Source organism: Vipera ursinii (assembly GCF_947247035.1).
Source record: "Vipera ursinii genome assembly, chromosome: 1".
In the NCBI taxonomy this organism is placed as follows: domain Eukaryota; kingdom Metazoa; phylum Chordata; class Lepidosauria; order Squamata; family Viperidae; genus Vipera; species Vipera ursinii.
The window spans coordinates 8,011,136-8,028,357 of NC_139512.1; the positions used below are offsets into that span (position 1 = coordinate 8,011,136).

The 17,222-nt window shown below is 50.2% G+C and overlaps 1 protein-coding gene across 1 annotated transcript in view; it reads right to left on the bottom strand.

Moving 5' to 3' along the window:
- PIP5K1C (phosphatidylinositol-4-phosphate 5-kinase type 1 gamma) overlaps window positions 1–17,222 on the bottom strand; it is an 80,972-nt gene that overhangs the window by 25,841 nt on the left and 37,909 nt on the right. The window contains exons 8-11 of the mRNA XM_083363557.1: window positions 15,569–15,774; window positions 5,702–5,785; window positions 2,293–2,341; window positions 799–883 (exon numbers count right to left, since the gene is read on the bottom strand). Of these exons, the coding sequence (XP_083219683.1) occupies window positions 799–883; window positions 2,293–2,341; window positions 5,702–5,785; window positions 15,569–15,774 (424 nt within the window). The remainder of the gene's footprint in view (window positions 1–798; window positions 884–2,292; window positions 2,342–5,701; window positions 5,786–15,568; window positions 15,775–17,222) is intronic.

Here is a 17,222-nt window from a genome sequence, read left to right on the forward strand (position 1 = left end):
CTGTCTGAGTCTCTTTCTAACGCAGCAGCTCCCAACCTTTTCTTTGTCCTGCACCCCTAGAACGCTTCTGATATATTCTCGAACCCCTTACAAAAGTTCAAAATAACGGCAATGAATTATGCATAGGCACTATAATTTTGAAAACCGAAGTTTTCACACCCCCTGGAATATCGCCTCGCACCCCCAGATGGGAACCCGTTTTAGCGCTTTCCCTCCTCCATGGTGTGTGTGTGTGTGTGTGTGTGTGTGTGTGTGTGTGTGTGTGTGTAGGCAGGTTTCTGCATCTGCTGTTGTCTTAACCCAGTGATGGCGAACCTTTTAGAGACCGAGTGCCCAAACTGCAACCCAAAACCCACTTATTTATCGTCGGGTGCCGAGTGGGTGTGGCCAATTGGGTGGGCGTGGCTGCGGTGGTAACGGCAGACTGGGTGGGACTAAAAAGTTCAATCAATCAATTCCAACTTTGCGAGATCTCTTTTTTTCCCCGCGAGAAGTTGAAACTGATTGACTGAACCTTTTTTTTTTTTTCACACGGCGGCGGAGGCCTAAAACGAAAACCCAGCTGAAGGCCTAGGACTGCGGTGACGGTGCACGTGCCCACAGAGAGGGGTCTGCGTGCCACCTGTGGCCCGCGTGCCATAGGTTCGCCACCACGGTCTTAACCCTTCTGGGTAGTTTCTCCAAGGTTCTCTCCATAGCTCCCTACAGCTGGACCTTTAACAAGCACCTTCAACATGCCCCCCTCGCCCCCCCAAAATAGCATTGTAAATGCCTCCGATGAAAGCAGCAAACACTTACAAGAGCTTTTCCTGAACACTGTATTGGTCATAAACTTGAAGAATCTTTCTGCGTAGAAGCTGGGCCGGTGGACTGACACCGTGTCCTAGAAAAACAGGAAAGGGACAAATATTCTTGTAAAAATGTTACGTGTTACATAAACCATGGCTCCGGGGGAAAAAAAAATTCAGACTGCAGGATTTATTTTAAAAAAATGTTATCGGTACGCTGGAATACAAGCGCAGACAATGGGCGTTTTGAAAATTATTCCAAGCAAACAGAACTCATTAAAACAGCCTTGTTTAAGCCCCTCCTAAGGTAGATCCACCTTTTCCCAAGTTCAAAGCAAAACTAGAAGAAATTTAAGGCTTTAAGGAATAGCCAAGAACACAAACCTAATTTCTATAAGGAGACATGAAGGCCTCCACAGCTGCACGCAGAGACATCATGCAACCCACACAGTAAGCTTAAACCAAACCCGTACACAAGTGGAACAGTCTGTATGCACAGAGGGTGTGGTTTCTCCAATTCTGGAGGTTATTAATTCTCAAGGATAGTTTAATTGCCTTACCTGCCTATGGCTGGATTAGATGATCTTTGGGATCCCTTCCAATTCCATCATTCTATAGATTTCAATCGATTTTCTGCAGAGAGTTGGACTAGATCAGGGGTAGGCAACCTCGGCTCTTTTATGACTCGTGGACCTCAACTCCCAGAATTCCTGAGTCAGCATAGCATAGCATAGCTGAACTCAGGAATTCTGGGAGTTGAAGTCCACGAGTCATAAAAGAGCCAAGGTTGCCTACCCCTGGACTAGATGATCCTAATGGTCTCTCTGAGTTCCACACTACTATGATTCTGAGTCTATGAAATCTCGAATCGCTCTTTCCTAGCTATAATGCTAGACAGCTTTCACCAATAAGCCATGATTATGGACTGATACGTTGTCGGAATATATTGTCTGTTATGGCAGGGGTCCCCAACCCCCGGTCCACGGACCAGTACCAGGCCTCGGCATTCCAGCAACCAGGCCGCGCAAACCACCAAAGCCCCATCCATGGGATGCAGGCAGCACACGAAACCACGCACCCCTGTGGTCCGCAGAAAAATCTTTCTCCAAATAACCGGTCCCTGGTGCCCAAAAAGATTGGGGCCTCTGTGTTATGGTACTGAGAATTACAGAACACAAGTGCCCCATAACTGTTTACACCAGTGGTTCTCAACCTGTGGTCCACAGACCCTGGGGGGGGGGAGGCACAATGTCGTCACAAGTAGTCCGCAAAGGCTTGAAGAAATGTTATAGTTTAAATCTTGAGCCATGTCTTGGGAGTCCGTGGCCACAAAAGGTTATTTAAAGAGGATCTATGGTGAAGAAAAGATTGAGAACCACTTCTTTATTGGATAGATTAATTTCCTCTGCCAGTTCCCTTTGGGTGGCAGCATAACCAAGGACAACATGGGATCACTCTTAGGACAAGCCACCATTTGGTAGCGTTCAGTTGGGTTTAAACTTACCCCATCATGGACAAGCGCTTTCCACGTATGCTCCAGTTTCTTGATTAACCTGGAAGGAAGAGACAAGCAAAGGACTGAGCTGGGGAAGAGAAGAACCAAATTAAAACAGGGCCAAACACCCGTCTCTTCTCTGGGCGCACTCACGAGTGTGGTCAAAAAAGTCAAGGTGACAGCCGTAATGATGCCATCAAAGCACCACCTGTGTGTGTTACACATATAAAATAGGTAGGTCAGATCTCAACTGCACTTTTAACTAGACGTCACAGCAGTCTGCTCTCCACCAAGGAACCCAGAGAGGGAAGGATAAAGTTGAACAAGATTAGGAAAAACTCATGGACTGCCGAGGTCCATATATAGTCAAAGCTATGGTTCTCCCTAGCTTTGACTATATATGGACCTCGGCAGTCCATGGGCTTGGTTCTCCCAGGGACACGGTGGCTCAGTGGGTTAGCACACTGAGCTTGTCGATCAGAAGGTCGGCAGTTTGGCGGGTCGAATCCCGAGTGCCGCGTAACAGAGTGAGCACCTGTTACTCGTCCCAGCTTCTGCCAACCTAGCAGTTCGAAAGCACGTAAAAATGCAAGTAGAAAAATAGGGACCACTACGGTGGGAAGGTAACAGCGTTTCGTGCGCCTTTGGTGTCTAGTCATGCCAGCCACATGACCACGGTGACGTCCTCAGACAAGTGCTGGCTCTTCAGCTTTGAAACGGGGATGAGCACCAGCCCCTAGAGTCGGAAACGACTAGCACACATGTGCGGGGGAACCTTTACCTTTTACCTTTATGGTTCTCCCAGTAGTAATCTTCAATGGTAAGACTTGGACCATAAGGATGGCTGGACCCTGAAAAACTGTTGGAGAACTATGGTGATGGAGAAGACTCTTTGAGAGTCTCTCGGACTGCAAAAAGATCTAATCCCGTGGTGGCAAACCTGTGGCACACAGAGCCCTCTCTGTGGGCACGCGCACTGTCGCCCAAGTCCTAGGCCTTCAGCTGGGTTTTATAAAACCTTTTCCCTTTAGGTCTCCACCGCCATGTGCAAAAAGAAAAAGCTTCAATCAATCAATCAATCAATTTCAACTTCTTGAGGGGGAAAAAAATCTCACAAAGTTGGAGTTGATTGATTGAACCTTTTAGTCCCACCCAGCCTGCCGTTACTACCGCAGCCACGCCCACCCGATAGGCCATGCCCACCCGATGGGCCACGCCCGCTCGGCACCCGACGATAAATAAGTGGGTTTTGGGTTGCAGTTTGGGCACTCAGTCTCTAAAAGGTTCGCCATCACTGATCTAATCAGTCAATCCTAAAGGAAAGCAACCATGACTGTCCTTTGGACGAACAGATGCCGAAGCTGAAGCTCAGAGACCTTGGCCACCAGACGAGAAGAGAGGACTCCTCGGAAAAGGCACTGATGTCGGAGAAGAGGGAAGGCGAAAGGAAACGGGGACGGCAGAGGAGATGGTTAGATAGCATCATCGACGCAATGAATGTGAATTTGGGAAAAACTCAACACAGTGGAGGAGGGGAAGGCCTGGCGTGCTATGGTCCACGGTGTCGTGAAGAGTCGAACACAACTTGGCAACTGAGCAACAACAACAATAACAACAACCACCAACGTGGATTACCATGAGAGGAAACACGGAAAGAAATGAAGAGCTTGGTTAAAACTTAAAACAAGGTCCATATCTTGAGAGGAACGCAGCTCTTACCGGGAGTCCCTGATTTACAACTGGTTCTGGAGTTTCAATGGTGCACATCCCCTGAAGTCACATGATCAGTGGTGGGATTCAGCCGGTTTGCACCACTTCGGCAGAACCGGTAGCTAATTTTTTGTTGCCCGGGCCTAGAATGGACTTCCGGAAGTGGAATCCGCACAGAGAACCGCTTGTTCACATATTCGAATCCCACCACTTGCACATGACCACATTTCAACTTGGCAACTGGCACAACTTAATCGCTGGTTTGCAGTGTTCCACGGTCCCCTAACCACAGTTTATGACCTTTTTCTGCTGGTTTACGCTTTTACAGCCAGCTTCAGGAAAAAAGTGCCCATAGAAACACATTGACTGAATAAACGACCACGGCATTCACTTAAGCACTTGTGTTCACTTAATGACTGATGCAAAAAAAATAAATCATAAAATTGGATCCTTGACTTACAAACATCACGAGCTACAACAGATATTCCAGGGTCTATTATAATAGAAAGTCAAGGTCTAAACTGGTTGCTAAATGACTAAGATCTACTTAACCAGGGCTCTTCAAACTTGGCCCTTTTATGACTTGTGGACTTCAACTCCCAGAATTCCTCAGCCAGGCATGACTGGCTGAGGAATTCTGGGAGTTGAAGTCCACAAGTCATAAAAGGACCAAGTTTAAAGACCCCTGCTCTAAGAGCAAAGAGGTTGAACCTAAGACAAATGACTTAAGTTCTCTTTTCAAAACAATTCTTCCAAATCCTCTCGTTACAAAAATCAAACATTTCCCTAGTCTGGGGACACTAATGTGGCAGATTCCTGCTCTCTAGTCCAGGGGTAGGCAACCTGGCTGAGGAATTCTGGGAGTTGAAGTCCACAAGTCATAAAAGGGCCAAGTTTGAAGACCCCTGACTTAAAAGAATGGCCTGCAGTTTTGTAAACATGACTAATGAAAAGTCACGGCAGAACATTCCTTTCCGGGCCATTCCACTTTCCATCAAAGCCTAATCCTAGAATAGCTAAGAGGAGATCCAGTGATCAAGCCCCAAAGTGTGCATTCTGATGGATGATGGCATTAAGGAATGCTATGCAACATTTCAGAGGTCAGAAGAAAACCATTTGCCCCCAAGTCTCCCTTCCAAATAGGGAATCATATTGTAATAACATCCAGAACTGGATAAATTGGAAATTGCTGGGTGGAATCCAACACACTGTGCTGTTGAGTCGTGTAAAAGGAAAGAAAAAGAGCTACTTCACTCGGTGTGGTCTCCTCTCTTTGGTCACATGACCGTGGGGAATGCTGCAGGGGTTGTAAATGTGAAAACTGGTCATAAGTCACTTTTTTTCAGCATGGTCATAACTTTGAACGCTCACTAAGTGAATGGTTGCAAGTCAAGGACTACCTATAATAAACAGAGGCTGAAGGGTTTCTACCTTGATTCTTCAGAACCTCAGCTCTTCAGATTCTGTACTCTTACATCTACTTTTTTGGCATTAAAACTCATCACAGAAAGCCTGTGCGAATCATCTGTCACCTAGGAAGGTCGCAAAAGGTGATCGCATAAGCCTGGGACACTGCAAACATCATAAATACATGCCGGTTATCAAATGCCCGAATTTTGATCATGTGGCCGTGGAGATGCTGTAATAATAATAAAGTTGGAAGGGACCTTGGAGGTCATCTCAAAGAGGAACAGGATGTGGGGCGTACCTGTAGGACTGGAGAATATCGATGATGCCGACGTGCAGCAGCAGACGCTCCCCTCTGCCATTCACGGCTGGAATACCCCCCATTCTGAAAGGACAGAGGGCAGAAAATTACTATCTATTTGCTCAGTTAAAGTTAGAACCAATTTGGTCTAGTGGTGAAGGCACCAGGCTACAAAGCAGAACACCGGAGTTCTAGTCCCACCTTAGCCATGAAATCCGGCTGGGTGACTTTGGGCCAATCACCAGGAGACTGAGAGTTCTAGTTCCGCCTTACCTATGAAAGCCAACTGGGTAATTTCAGGCCAATCATCAGGAGACTGAGAGTTCTAGTCCCGCCTTACCCATGAAAGCTGTCTAGGTGACTTTGGGCCAATCATCAGGAGACTGAGAGTTCTAGTCCTGCCTTACCCATGAAAGCCGGCTAGGTGACTTTGGGCCAATCACCAGGAGACTGAGAGTTCTAGTCCCGCCTTAGCCATGAAAGCCAGCTGGGTGACTTTGGGCCCATCACCAGGAGAGGGTGAGTTCTAGTCCTGCCTTAGGCATGAAAGCCCGCTGGGTAACTTTGGGCCCATCACCAGGAGATGGTGAGTTCTAGTCCCGCCTTACCCATGAAAGCCGGCTGGGTGACTTTGGGCCCATCACCAGGAGAGGGTGAGTTCTAGTCCCGCCTTAGGCATGAAAGCCCGATGGGTAACTTTGGGCCAAGCACTCAGCCTAAACCACTTCAGAGGGCTGGGGGGGGGGAAATATGAGGAAGGTATGTTCTGACAGATGGATGGATGGATGGATGGATGGATATAGATAGATAGATAGATAGATAGATAGATAGATAGATAGATAGATAGATAGATAGATAGATAACCGTTATTGTCATTTTTTTTACTGTGGGCACACATTAAGAATGAAATTTAGTTGCTTGCTCTCAAAGTGTATGCATACATAAGACACATTTAAATATACTATATACAACATATGTACGGACCTACAGCCTTACATATAAGTAACATACAAATATTGATCACTTGAATATATAACAGAACGAGGAAGCTTTAGATTTCACAAGGTTGATACTGTATGGAACAAAAGTGTGACTGAATCTGGATGTTCTGCTTTGGATACCACAGAGCCCTCTCCTCTCAGAAGATAACAAAGAAAACAGGTTGTGAAGATGATGTGTCGGGTCCCAGATAATCTTACAGACCCTGTTCAAGCAACACTTCTCTGCTATGTCCTGGATGGGAGGGAGGGAACTGCCAATGATCTTTTCGGCCGTCCTCACCACTCTCTGCACCGCCTTCCTGTCTGAAGCAGGGATGCTTCCAAACCAGACTGTGATGCCGTATGACAGGATGCTCTCAATTGTCCCCCTGTAGGAAGTGGTCAGGACAGGGGAAGGAAGATGAGCTTTTCTCATGCGACGCAGAAAATGCAGGCGCTGCTCTGCCCACTTCACCAGTGTCTCGCTGTTGAGCGACCAAGCCAGCCTACCGTTAGCTGCACACCCAGGAATTTGATGCTGGTAACCACCTCCACAGGTGAATCATTAATGCAGAGAGGAGTGCAGCTATGCCTGCTTTTTCTGAAATCGACAATGATCTCTTTGGTTTTTCCAATGTTTAAAACTAGGCTGTTTTCCTTACCCCACTTCACCAAACCCTCAACCTCCTTGCAGTAAGCACCCTCACTGTCATCTTGAATAATCATTGTCGTATCATCCGCATGCTTCACAATATGGTTGGTGGCAAACCTAGCACAACAGGGTCAACAGGATGAACTGAATATCTGGTGCCTTATTTGTAAAATAATGAAGGTGGAATACAAGTGAACAAATAAAGTCATGGATGCAATGCCCAGCTTCCACTTTACACTCCGCTAAACAAAATGGGCTAAATTGTAATGCTTAAAATGACCCACAGTTGTGTGAATTGCCTCAAGGTGCTTAGGCTGCCCATCTGTGCAGGGGCCCACACACTCTTTACTTTCTTCTCCTTGCTCTCTCATGCATGATGAAATATAATTGAATCCAAGGGAATAATTATTACAAAATCTACACAGGCCGGTCCATCCTTGGAATAACACAAGGTCACGCTGTGGATCTGCACGTGTGACACACAAGAGACATTTTCTAATTGTGTGTGTCATGAAATAAGTGCAGGAAAGCATTTAGAATCAGTTCTGGGGCATTTTCTTTGCTTTTTTTTTAAAAAAATCACACTGAATGTACTAAGAAACTGCTGAGATGATAAAACTGCACGAACAGTTCTACTAGGTCAGGGGTAGGCAACCTCGGCTCTTTTATGACTCATGGACTTCAAGTCCCAGAATTACGTTTACGTTTACGTTTACGTTTTATTTAATTTATATACCGCCCTTCTCCCTGGGGACTCAGGGCGGTTCACAGGGCATATAAATAAAAATACAATACTATACAAAAGTTAAAACAGAGATTAAATCAATGCCCAGTTAAAAAACAATAATACAATCTAAAATAACAATTTAAAACCCAGCTCCCCCATCAGGCCAGACCAGCCAATTCAAACAAATGGGTCTTCAGACCACGACGGAAAGTTCGGAGGTCCGATGCCGTCCGGAGCTCCACCGGCAGTTGGTTCCACAAAGCCGGGGCACCCACAGAGAAGGCTCTCCCCCTGGGGGCCGCCAGTCGGCATTCCCTGACCGGAGGCACCCTGAGGAGGCCCTCTCTGTGGGAACGCACAGGGCGGAGGGGAGTTGAAGCCGGCAGCAGGTGGTCCCCGAGGTACCCCGGACCCATGCCATGTAGGGACTTAAAGATCATAACCAAAACCTTGAACCTCACCCGGAAGACAACTGGTAACCAATGCAGCTCGCGGAGCAAAGGTGTAACATGGGAGTACCGGGAAACTCCCAAGACAACTCTCGCGGCCGCATTCTGTACCAGTTGGAGCCTCCGAGTGGTCTTCAAGGGAAGCCCCATGTAGAGAGCATTACAGTAGTCAAGGCGAGAGGTCACGAGCGCATGAGTGACCGTGCACAGGGCATCCCGGTCCAGATAGGGCCGCAACTGGCGCACCAGGCGAACCTGGGCAAAAGCCCCCCTAGTCACGGCCACTACATGATCTTCTAGGGTAAGCCGTGAATCTAGGAGGACTCCCAAGTTGCGAGCCCTATTCCCTTGGCTGGCTCAGGAATTCTGGGACTTGAAGTCCATGAGTCATAAAAGAGCCAAGGTTGCCTACTCCTGTACTAGGTCAAACTGTATTCTGAGTTTGTAATTGTTGGTTTTCAACTTTGCAGGAGCTGGGCGATGCCCTGAGAGCCCTACTTTCAATTCAGTTTAACAGTGTTAAATCATCCTTTCCTCTTTTACCTTCTTAACATTTATATCCTGTTTTTAATATTTGAACATTTTATTACATACCACCCAGAGCCTGTCCTTGAGGGAGGTGGACAGTTTAAAAATGGGAAAAAATAAAATGAAATAACTAAATACATGCCAGTTGCCGGGCATCCAAATCCAAGCGACTTGCCTAAAGACCGTGGTGATTTGCTTAAGGACTGCAGCAAAAAGAGGCGCAACGTTGGGCACAACTCACTTAGCGACCGCATTGCTTAGCAATGGTAATTCAAGTCCCCGTGGTGGTCATAAGACAAGGACTACCTGTGGTGTTACAACTCCCATCATCTCCAGCCATTGCAGTCCCTGGGGAGGAAGATCGCACAACGCACCACGATTTGGACTTCCACTCATTTACTGAGGGTGTAACATGTTAGGCTAATTCAGGGCTCTGCAAACTTGGCCCTTTTATGACTTGTGGACTTCAACTCCCAGAATTCCTCAGCCAGAGGAAGTTGAAATCCACAAGTCATAAAAGGGCCACGTTTGAAGAGCCCTGGTATTATTTGTCACTGGTGGGAAATCCTTCCACTGTCTTTTGCACCTGCCTTAGCTTCCGGCTCTTCTCCACAGGCATCCCCACCTTACCCTAGCCCAAGTGGGTGATAATCAAGAGTTTGAGATGCTTACAATTTGTATATTTCAAAGTGTCTTAAAAAAAATCAAACACTTTATAGAATTCTACATTTTCCAGACAAGACCTTTGTAGCATTGATTTAAGTCCCTTAAGCAGAAATTTCCTCAGGTGGAAAACAATACCCTAATCAAGGAACTACAAGCAGTCCTCGACTTATGAACACACTTGGGATCTTAATTTCCATGGCTAAGCAAGGTGGTTGTTAAGTGAGTCATGACCGAGCTTACCTTTTTTGCAATGGTGGTTAATCAGATCACCGCAGTTGTCAAGTAAATGATGCAGGCGCTAAGCAAATCCATTTTCCCCCTTCGACTTTGCTCTTTGGAAACCGGATGGGAAGGTCACAAGTGGCCCTGGGACGCCGCCACCCTCACAAATACACTCTGGTTGCCAGGCACCCAAGTTTTGATCATGTGGCCATTGGGTTGCTGCGACTGTCATATTGTGAAGACTTGAGTTGCAGGTTGCTATTTTCAGTGACACTAAGTTTTGAACTAAGAGGGACGTGGTGGCTCAGACACCGACTGCGAGCGTCCCTGGAGATAGGAGGAGAACCACTGTAAAACCGTGCCTCCTACTCCCAATCCCCCAAGACGCCGCAGCAAGATACCATGGTCGATGGTATCAAAAGCCGCTGAGAGGTCTAATAGGACCAGAACAGAGGAATGCCCCCTGTCCCGGGCCCTCCAGAGATCATTCACCAGCGCGACCAATGCCGTCTCCGTGCTGTACCCGGGCCTGAAACCCGATTGGTACGGGTCTAGATAATCCGCTTCATCCAGGACCAGAGGGAGCTGATGTGCCACCACACTCTCAACAACCTTCGCAAGAAAGCGAAGGTTGGAGACAGGACGAAAGTTGTTCAATACAGCTGGGTCTAAGGCAGGCTTCTTGAGGAGAGGCCTCACCATCGCCTCTTTCAAGACGGCGGGGAAGCTACCCTCACTCAAAGAAGCCGATATAACTGCCTGGAACCAGCTGCGTGTCCTCTCCCGGGCTACATAGACCAGCCAGGAAGGGCACGGGTCCAATAAACATGTGGTGGTGCTCAGCCTCCCCATGATCCTGTCCACTTCCTCCGGAGTCACAGAATCAAACTCTTCCCAGGTGATATCGACAAGACCACCCGTGTCCTGCTCGACAGACTCTGCCCAGTCAGAGTCCAGACCGATCCGAATCCGAGCGATTTTGTCCGACAGATGCTGGTTAAACTCCTCGGCACGACCCTGCAAGGGATCCTCCCTCACCTCCTGATTCAGGAGGGAGCGAGTCACCCTAAACAGGGCGGCCGGGCGATTATCTGTGGACGCGATAAGGGTGGCGAAGTGGTTAGACCTCGCCTCCCTCATCGCAGCGAGATAAGACCTAGTATAGGTTCTTAGTCGCAATCGATCGGATTTGGATCGGCTGGATCTCCAACCGCTCTCTAGGCCCCGTCTCCGACGCTTCATCTCCCGGAGCTCCACGGAGAACCATGGGGCTCGACGGGATCTGCACCGGGTCAGGGGCCGCAGGGGTACAACTCGGTCAAGAGCCTCAGTGGCTGCCCTTTCCCAGGCTTCCACTAAGGCGTCTGCCGAGCTGTGAGCAAGGGAGGCAGGTGGGGACCCCAGCGCCGCCTGGAACCTCTGGGGATCCATTAAGCGTCTGGGGCGGTACCATTTGATAGGTTCCACAAACCCACGGCGGGGGGTGGCAAAACGGAAGACCAGCCGCAGGAGATGATGATCGGTCCATGACAGGGGCATAACAATTGAGGAGCCCCCACCAAGATCATCTAACCACCGTCCAGATAAGAAAACTAGGTCAAGGGTGTGGCCTCCCTCATGAGTCGGTCCCGAAATTACTTGCGTCAGGTCCATGGCCGTCATGGAAGCCATGAACTCCCGAGCCAACTCAGATGATCCTCCCAGAGATGGTAGATTGAAGTCCCCCAAAACTATAAGTTTCGGGAACTCAATCACCAACCCAGAGAGGACATCGAGAAGCTCAGGCAGGGCTGCTGCTGCGTGACTAGGCGAAAGGTACACCAGCAGCAAGCCCAACTGCGCACCAGGGCCGCATCTCAAGAAGAGAGACTCACACCCGACTATCTGGGGAACGGTGGCCTCCCGTGGACACAAGGTCTCCCTCATAACAACAGCCACTCCCCCACCCCTACCCTGAGCCCGAGGCCGGTGTAGCACCCGGAAACCTGGTGGGCAAAGATCAACCAGAGGAATACCGCCCTCTGGGCCCAACCAAGTTTCCGTGATGCAAGCCAGGTCCGCCTGCTCACCCTCGACCAAGTCACGGACGAGAGGAGCTTTATTAACGACAGACCTGGCATTCAAGTACACCAGCCGGAGCTCAGGAGGCTGCACATCCTCACTCCCGGGACCTCGGGGCGGAGCCAGAGGGTCGGAGTGCCTCACCGCTTGTAAGCAGCGGAGAGACCTTCCCAGAGATCGATACGGCCCTCTGTTCCTACACCTGCTGCCATTCCCTAACGTTGTGGGAATAGGTAATCCCATGACTGGCCCTGGAGCCCCAGAAGCAACCGACCCCCGCTCCTCCCCCCCGCGATCCGCCTCAGCACTGGCCTGAACAGAGGTTGTTGGACTGCCCCCCTCGTCCAAACAACCGAAAGAAGTACCCTCCCTCCTCCCTAACCCCCGAAAAAATTTCGACAAAAAACAAACCAGGGGCCTCTTATTAGGTTTACGTCGGAGGCCCCTACCCGTGCCCAGCCATCTCTCAGGGTCCCAATAAGTGGGCCCTTCCTCGAGATTGTACGCGGCTGGAAAGGCGGGTCGCCCCCAGGAAGGGGGAGCACCCCTGAGGGCGAGCAAGTCCGTAGAAGAATACCTAAGATAAGGCATAAGAGCAGTCCAGATGCAGGCAGTCCATAGTCAGTAAGGAGGGTCTAAGCAGAGGACAAATAGGTGTCCCGGCCCTCCACCCAGCCACTGCCACTAAGCTGGGTGCACCCCCAGGACAGGCCAACCACCGTCCTCTCACGACAGTCGCAAGGCCTATTCCTGGGGGGGGGGGGTCTGAAACACCCATCCTGGGTATAGCATGTCCCCTAGAGCTCTCACCTCTAGGGGCAGCAGATGTAAGTTCAAGCCACCCTCTCACGGTGGCTATTACCCAGGGAACTCCGAATCCTTAGGGCAGGGGTCGGCAACCTAAAAAAGAAAAAGAGCCACTGGGAACCAGTTCCATCACAAATTAAAAAAAGAGGGAGCCGCGTGCGTGTGTCCATGCACGCGCATGCGAAAAAAGGTTTTTTGCGCATGCGCGGACGCACGCGGCTGCCATTTTTTAAAAAATGAGATGGAACCGGTTCCCGGTTGCCCGACGGTGACGGCCCGTCTGCAAAGCTGCCGCTTTCGGCAGCTTTGCAGACGGGCCGTGGCAGCTTCCTCAAAGAGCGGCGCCCCTGCCCATTCCGAGAGGTGCGCGCGCACCTCTCCGAACGACCGGAGTTGCGCGCGCACCTCCCCAAACCTTTGGGGAGGTGCGCGTGTACCTCCGCGCGAACGGCAGCTTCCTCAAAGAGCGGCACCACTGCCCGTTCGCGCGGAGGTACGCACGCACCTCCCCAAAGGTTTGGGGAGGTGCGCGCGCACCTCCGGTCGTTCGGAGAGGTGCGCGCGCACCTCTCGGAATGGGCAGGGGCGCCGCTCTTTGAGGAAGCTGCCACGGCCCGTCTGCAAAGCTGCCGCTTTCGGCAGCTTCACAAACGGGCCACGGCAGCTTCCTGAAAGAGCGGCACCGCTGCCCATTCGCGCGGAGGTACGCGCGCACCTCCGGTCATTCGGAGAGGTGCGCGCGCACCTCTCGGAATGGGCAGGGGCGCCGCTCTTTGAGGAAGCTGCCGCGCCCCGTCTGCGAAGCTGCCGAAAGCGGCAGCTTCGCAGACGGGCCGCAGCAGCTTCCTCAAAGAGCGGCACCGCTGCCCATTCGCGCGGAGGTACGCGCGCACCTCTCCAAAGGTTTGGGGAGGTGCGCGCGCACCTCCGCCCATTCGGGGAGGTGCGCGTGCACCTCCAAACGGGCGGTGCCACTCTCCATTTGGAGAGGTGCGCGCGCACCACTGCCCGTTGGAAGAGGTGCGCGCGCACCGGGCGGCTGGGAGCCGCAAGAGACAGCTCAAAGAGCCGCATGCGGCTCCGGAGCCGCAGGTTGCCGACCTGTGCCTTAGGGGATGATATGTGGGTGACAATAAGCAACAGTCCGAAGGCAAAAGTATGGTGGTATAATAATCCATCGTAGTACGCCATCAAAGTCTGCACTGCTAAACAGCCGAGTCCTCCGTCGCTCTGCCGTTCCAGGAGATTGTTCATGGCCACAACTCCATGGGCCCTCAGTTCTGCAATCATTGGGGCCTTCCAGATTGTGGTCTACTGAGTCTAACTCCCTTAGGTCCAAAAATCCATTGGCACCGACCAGAATCACAACAGGTGCCACGAAGAGCATAGGTCTTTCAAGGGACCGCTGGGCTCCATTGGGATCCACCGGAGTTAACCGGCTAACCCAAGAACCTCCAGGGCCACCAGCAACAGTGAGGGTACCAGGCCATCTGGAACAAGCAAAGCAGACGGGGGAGAAGACAAGTCGAGTGCAACATCGCTGCTGAGCCACCAAGGCCGCTACCACCACCGGAGCGCCGCTGCAGACGCCGCCGCCATTGCTGTCGCCACCAGGACGCCGCCGGAACAAAAAACGATCCAGCCATTCCCGCCGCCGATGGAAAACGGGCCGAAAAGGCTCAGGCGGGAGCGGACGGACGGTCGGGCAAGCGATCGAGCGAGCAAACGGTCTAACAAGAGCGGGCCAAGAGGCAGCAATCAAAGACGGCCCAAGGCAGGTAGAGTGATACAAAATGTCGCCGCCGCTGCCGCCGTTGCCGCTGCTGCCGCCGCCAGAATAGTCCGCAAGCATCTCGTACAAGCTCTCCTCTCCTCTCCCGGAAGCGCCGATCAGCTGGAGCTATGCTGGCTATGCTGGCTCAGGAATTCTGGGAGTTGAAGTCCACGAGTCATAAAAGAGCCGAGGTTGCCGACCCCTGCCCTAGGTTAAACTGCTTAAGACGCAGTCGGCCCAGGTTCGAATCTCAGAAGGGTATGGCTGACTGATGAGAACAAATAAGTTTGAAATGATCATATCGGTCTCCCTTTATTATATATATATATATATATTATATATATATATATATATATATATATATATATATATATATATATATATATATATATATATATATATATATATATATATATATATATATATATCCCTGAACTCCTTGCTTAGAATTTTTTCCCTATCCCCAACCATTCCAGACCATTACATTTTGGGCAACGTAACCATGTTATTCATAGAACAAGTCCTTGCAGATCCCAAAACCTTCCCTGGACATCTGCTTGGAAGAGTCAGCAATACAGGCAGTCATTGAATCATGATCAAAACTGAACTCAACACTTCTGTAGCTAAGCAAGACACTTGTTAAGTGAGTTTTCCCCTTGTACGACCTTCCTGGCCATCGTTATTAAGCGAAGCACTGCAGTTGTTCAAGTTTGCATCCCAGCTGTTAAGTGAATCTGGCTTTCCCCATTGACTTGGCTTGTCAGAAGGTCTCAAAAGGGGATCGCATGATCCCGGGGCACTGCAACCGTCATAAAATATGAGTCAGTTGCCAAGCACCCAAATTTGGATCACGTGACCAGGGGGGGATGGTGCAACAGGTAAGTATGGGAAACGGCCGTTAAGTCGGTTCTTGTCGGCGCCGTTGTAACTTCGAATGGCCACTAAATGAACAGTTGTACGTCGAGGACTACCTGTCCTCAAAAACTGCCGGCGTGACTTACGTGTCATCCGTGTCAATGGGCTCCCCTCGAGCAGCCCCACCCTGGATCGACTCCATGGCGGTGGAATACAGGGCCTTCTGTCCCACGGGGCGTTTTTCATCCGACATGCTTTGGGCGCCGTCCACTTGACGCTCCCGTTCCTGCTGGTCTATGTTGTGCACCCCGAGGAGCAGGCTGTAATCCATAATTTTAAAACTCTCTAGCACCTGAAGGTTATGGTGGGGGGGAAAAAAAAGGAGAAACCACAATAAAAGCTAAGGAGGGGCTAAAGCCTGCTAGGTTAACAGCTCTGATTCTTCTTTTATTTTTTTTTATTTTTATTACATTTATATCCCGCCCTTCTCCGAAGACTCAGGGCGGCTTACAAGCTTCAAACCATCTGCAGCACAACGAAGCTTAGGAGGGCTGCAAAAGCATTACAGGCTGTCCATCGACTTCTGACAGTTTGGACCAGAGCTTCCATCGCTAAGCAAAGAAGTTGTTATGTGAGTCGTGCCCAATTGTACAAATTATTTTTTTTTGGTCACAGCTGTTCAAGCAAATCACTGCAGCTTGTTAAATGACTTGTGCGGTCGTTGAGCAAAACTGGCTTTACCCCACTGACTTTACTTGTTGGAAGCTGGCTGGGAAGATCAGGCGACCCCAGGATGCTGCAACCGTTGTAAACTCCCTGTTTCCCCAAAAGTAAGGCCTAACCCAAAAATAAGCCCTTGCTTGATTTTTGGGGGGTGGGCCTAATATAAGCCCTACCCCTAAAATATGCTCTAGTTGAGGGTGAGGCACACACCTAAAAATCAAGCTAAGGTGGGGAGGGGGGGTGGAGCTGCCCCACGCGCCCCGCACCCACTTACCTTGCAGCCAGGCCTCTCCTTTCCAGCCCACCTCTTCTTCTGTGGCATCTTCTGCAGCCAGGCCTGCATTTCTCAGTCACAGGGCTTTCCGGAAGGCCACTGCAGCCGAGAACTGAGCTATGGATTCAATCCATAGCTCAGTACTCGACTGCATAGGACTTACAGAAAGGCCTGACTGCAAAATGCAGGCTGGAATGCAGCTGCAGAATGCAGCTGCTCCTTCAGCTGAAGAAGAAGTGGGCCGGGCGGGCAGGGCTGCCGGTGCCAGAGTTGAGTATAAAAGACACCCCCTGAAAATAAGACCTGGCAGCTCTTTTGGAGGCAAAAAAGAAAAAAAATGGACCTGGGTAGATGCTGGTTGCTAAGTGTCCGAATTTTGATCATGTGACCCTGCGGATGCTGCAGTGGTCCTAAGTGGGAGGATGGGACGTAAGCCACTTTTTCCCAGTGCTGCTGTAACTTTGAATGGTTGCTAAACAAATGACTGTTAAGCCAAAGACCGCATGAGGGGATAAGACAGCATACAGGGCGGAGGTACAAAAACTATCCATATGGTGTAGTAACAACAACTTGCACCTGAACAAGAACCTTGGTGGAGCAGTGGGCTAATGCCTCCTTAAGTAATACCAGCTGCCTGCAATTAGTGCAGGTTCGAGTCCCACCAGGCTCAAGGTTGACTCAGCCTTCCATCCTTCCCAGGTAGGTAAAATGAGGACCCAGATTGTTGGGGGCAATAACCTGACTTTGTAATAATGCCGCTTGCCCCCCCCCAAAGCCCTAATAAGCAGGCATATACATAGAAT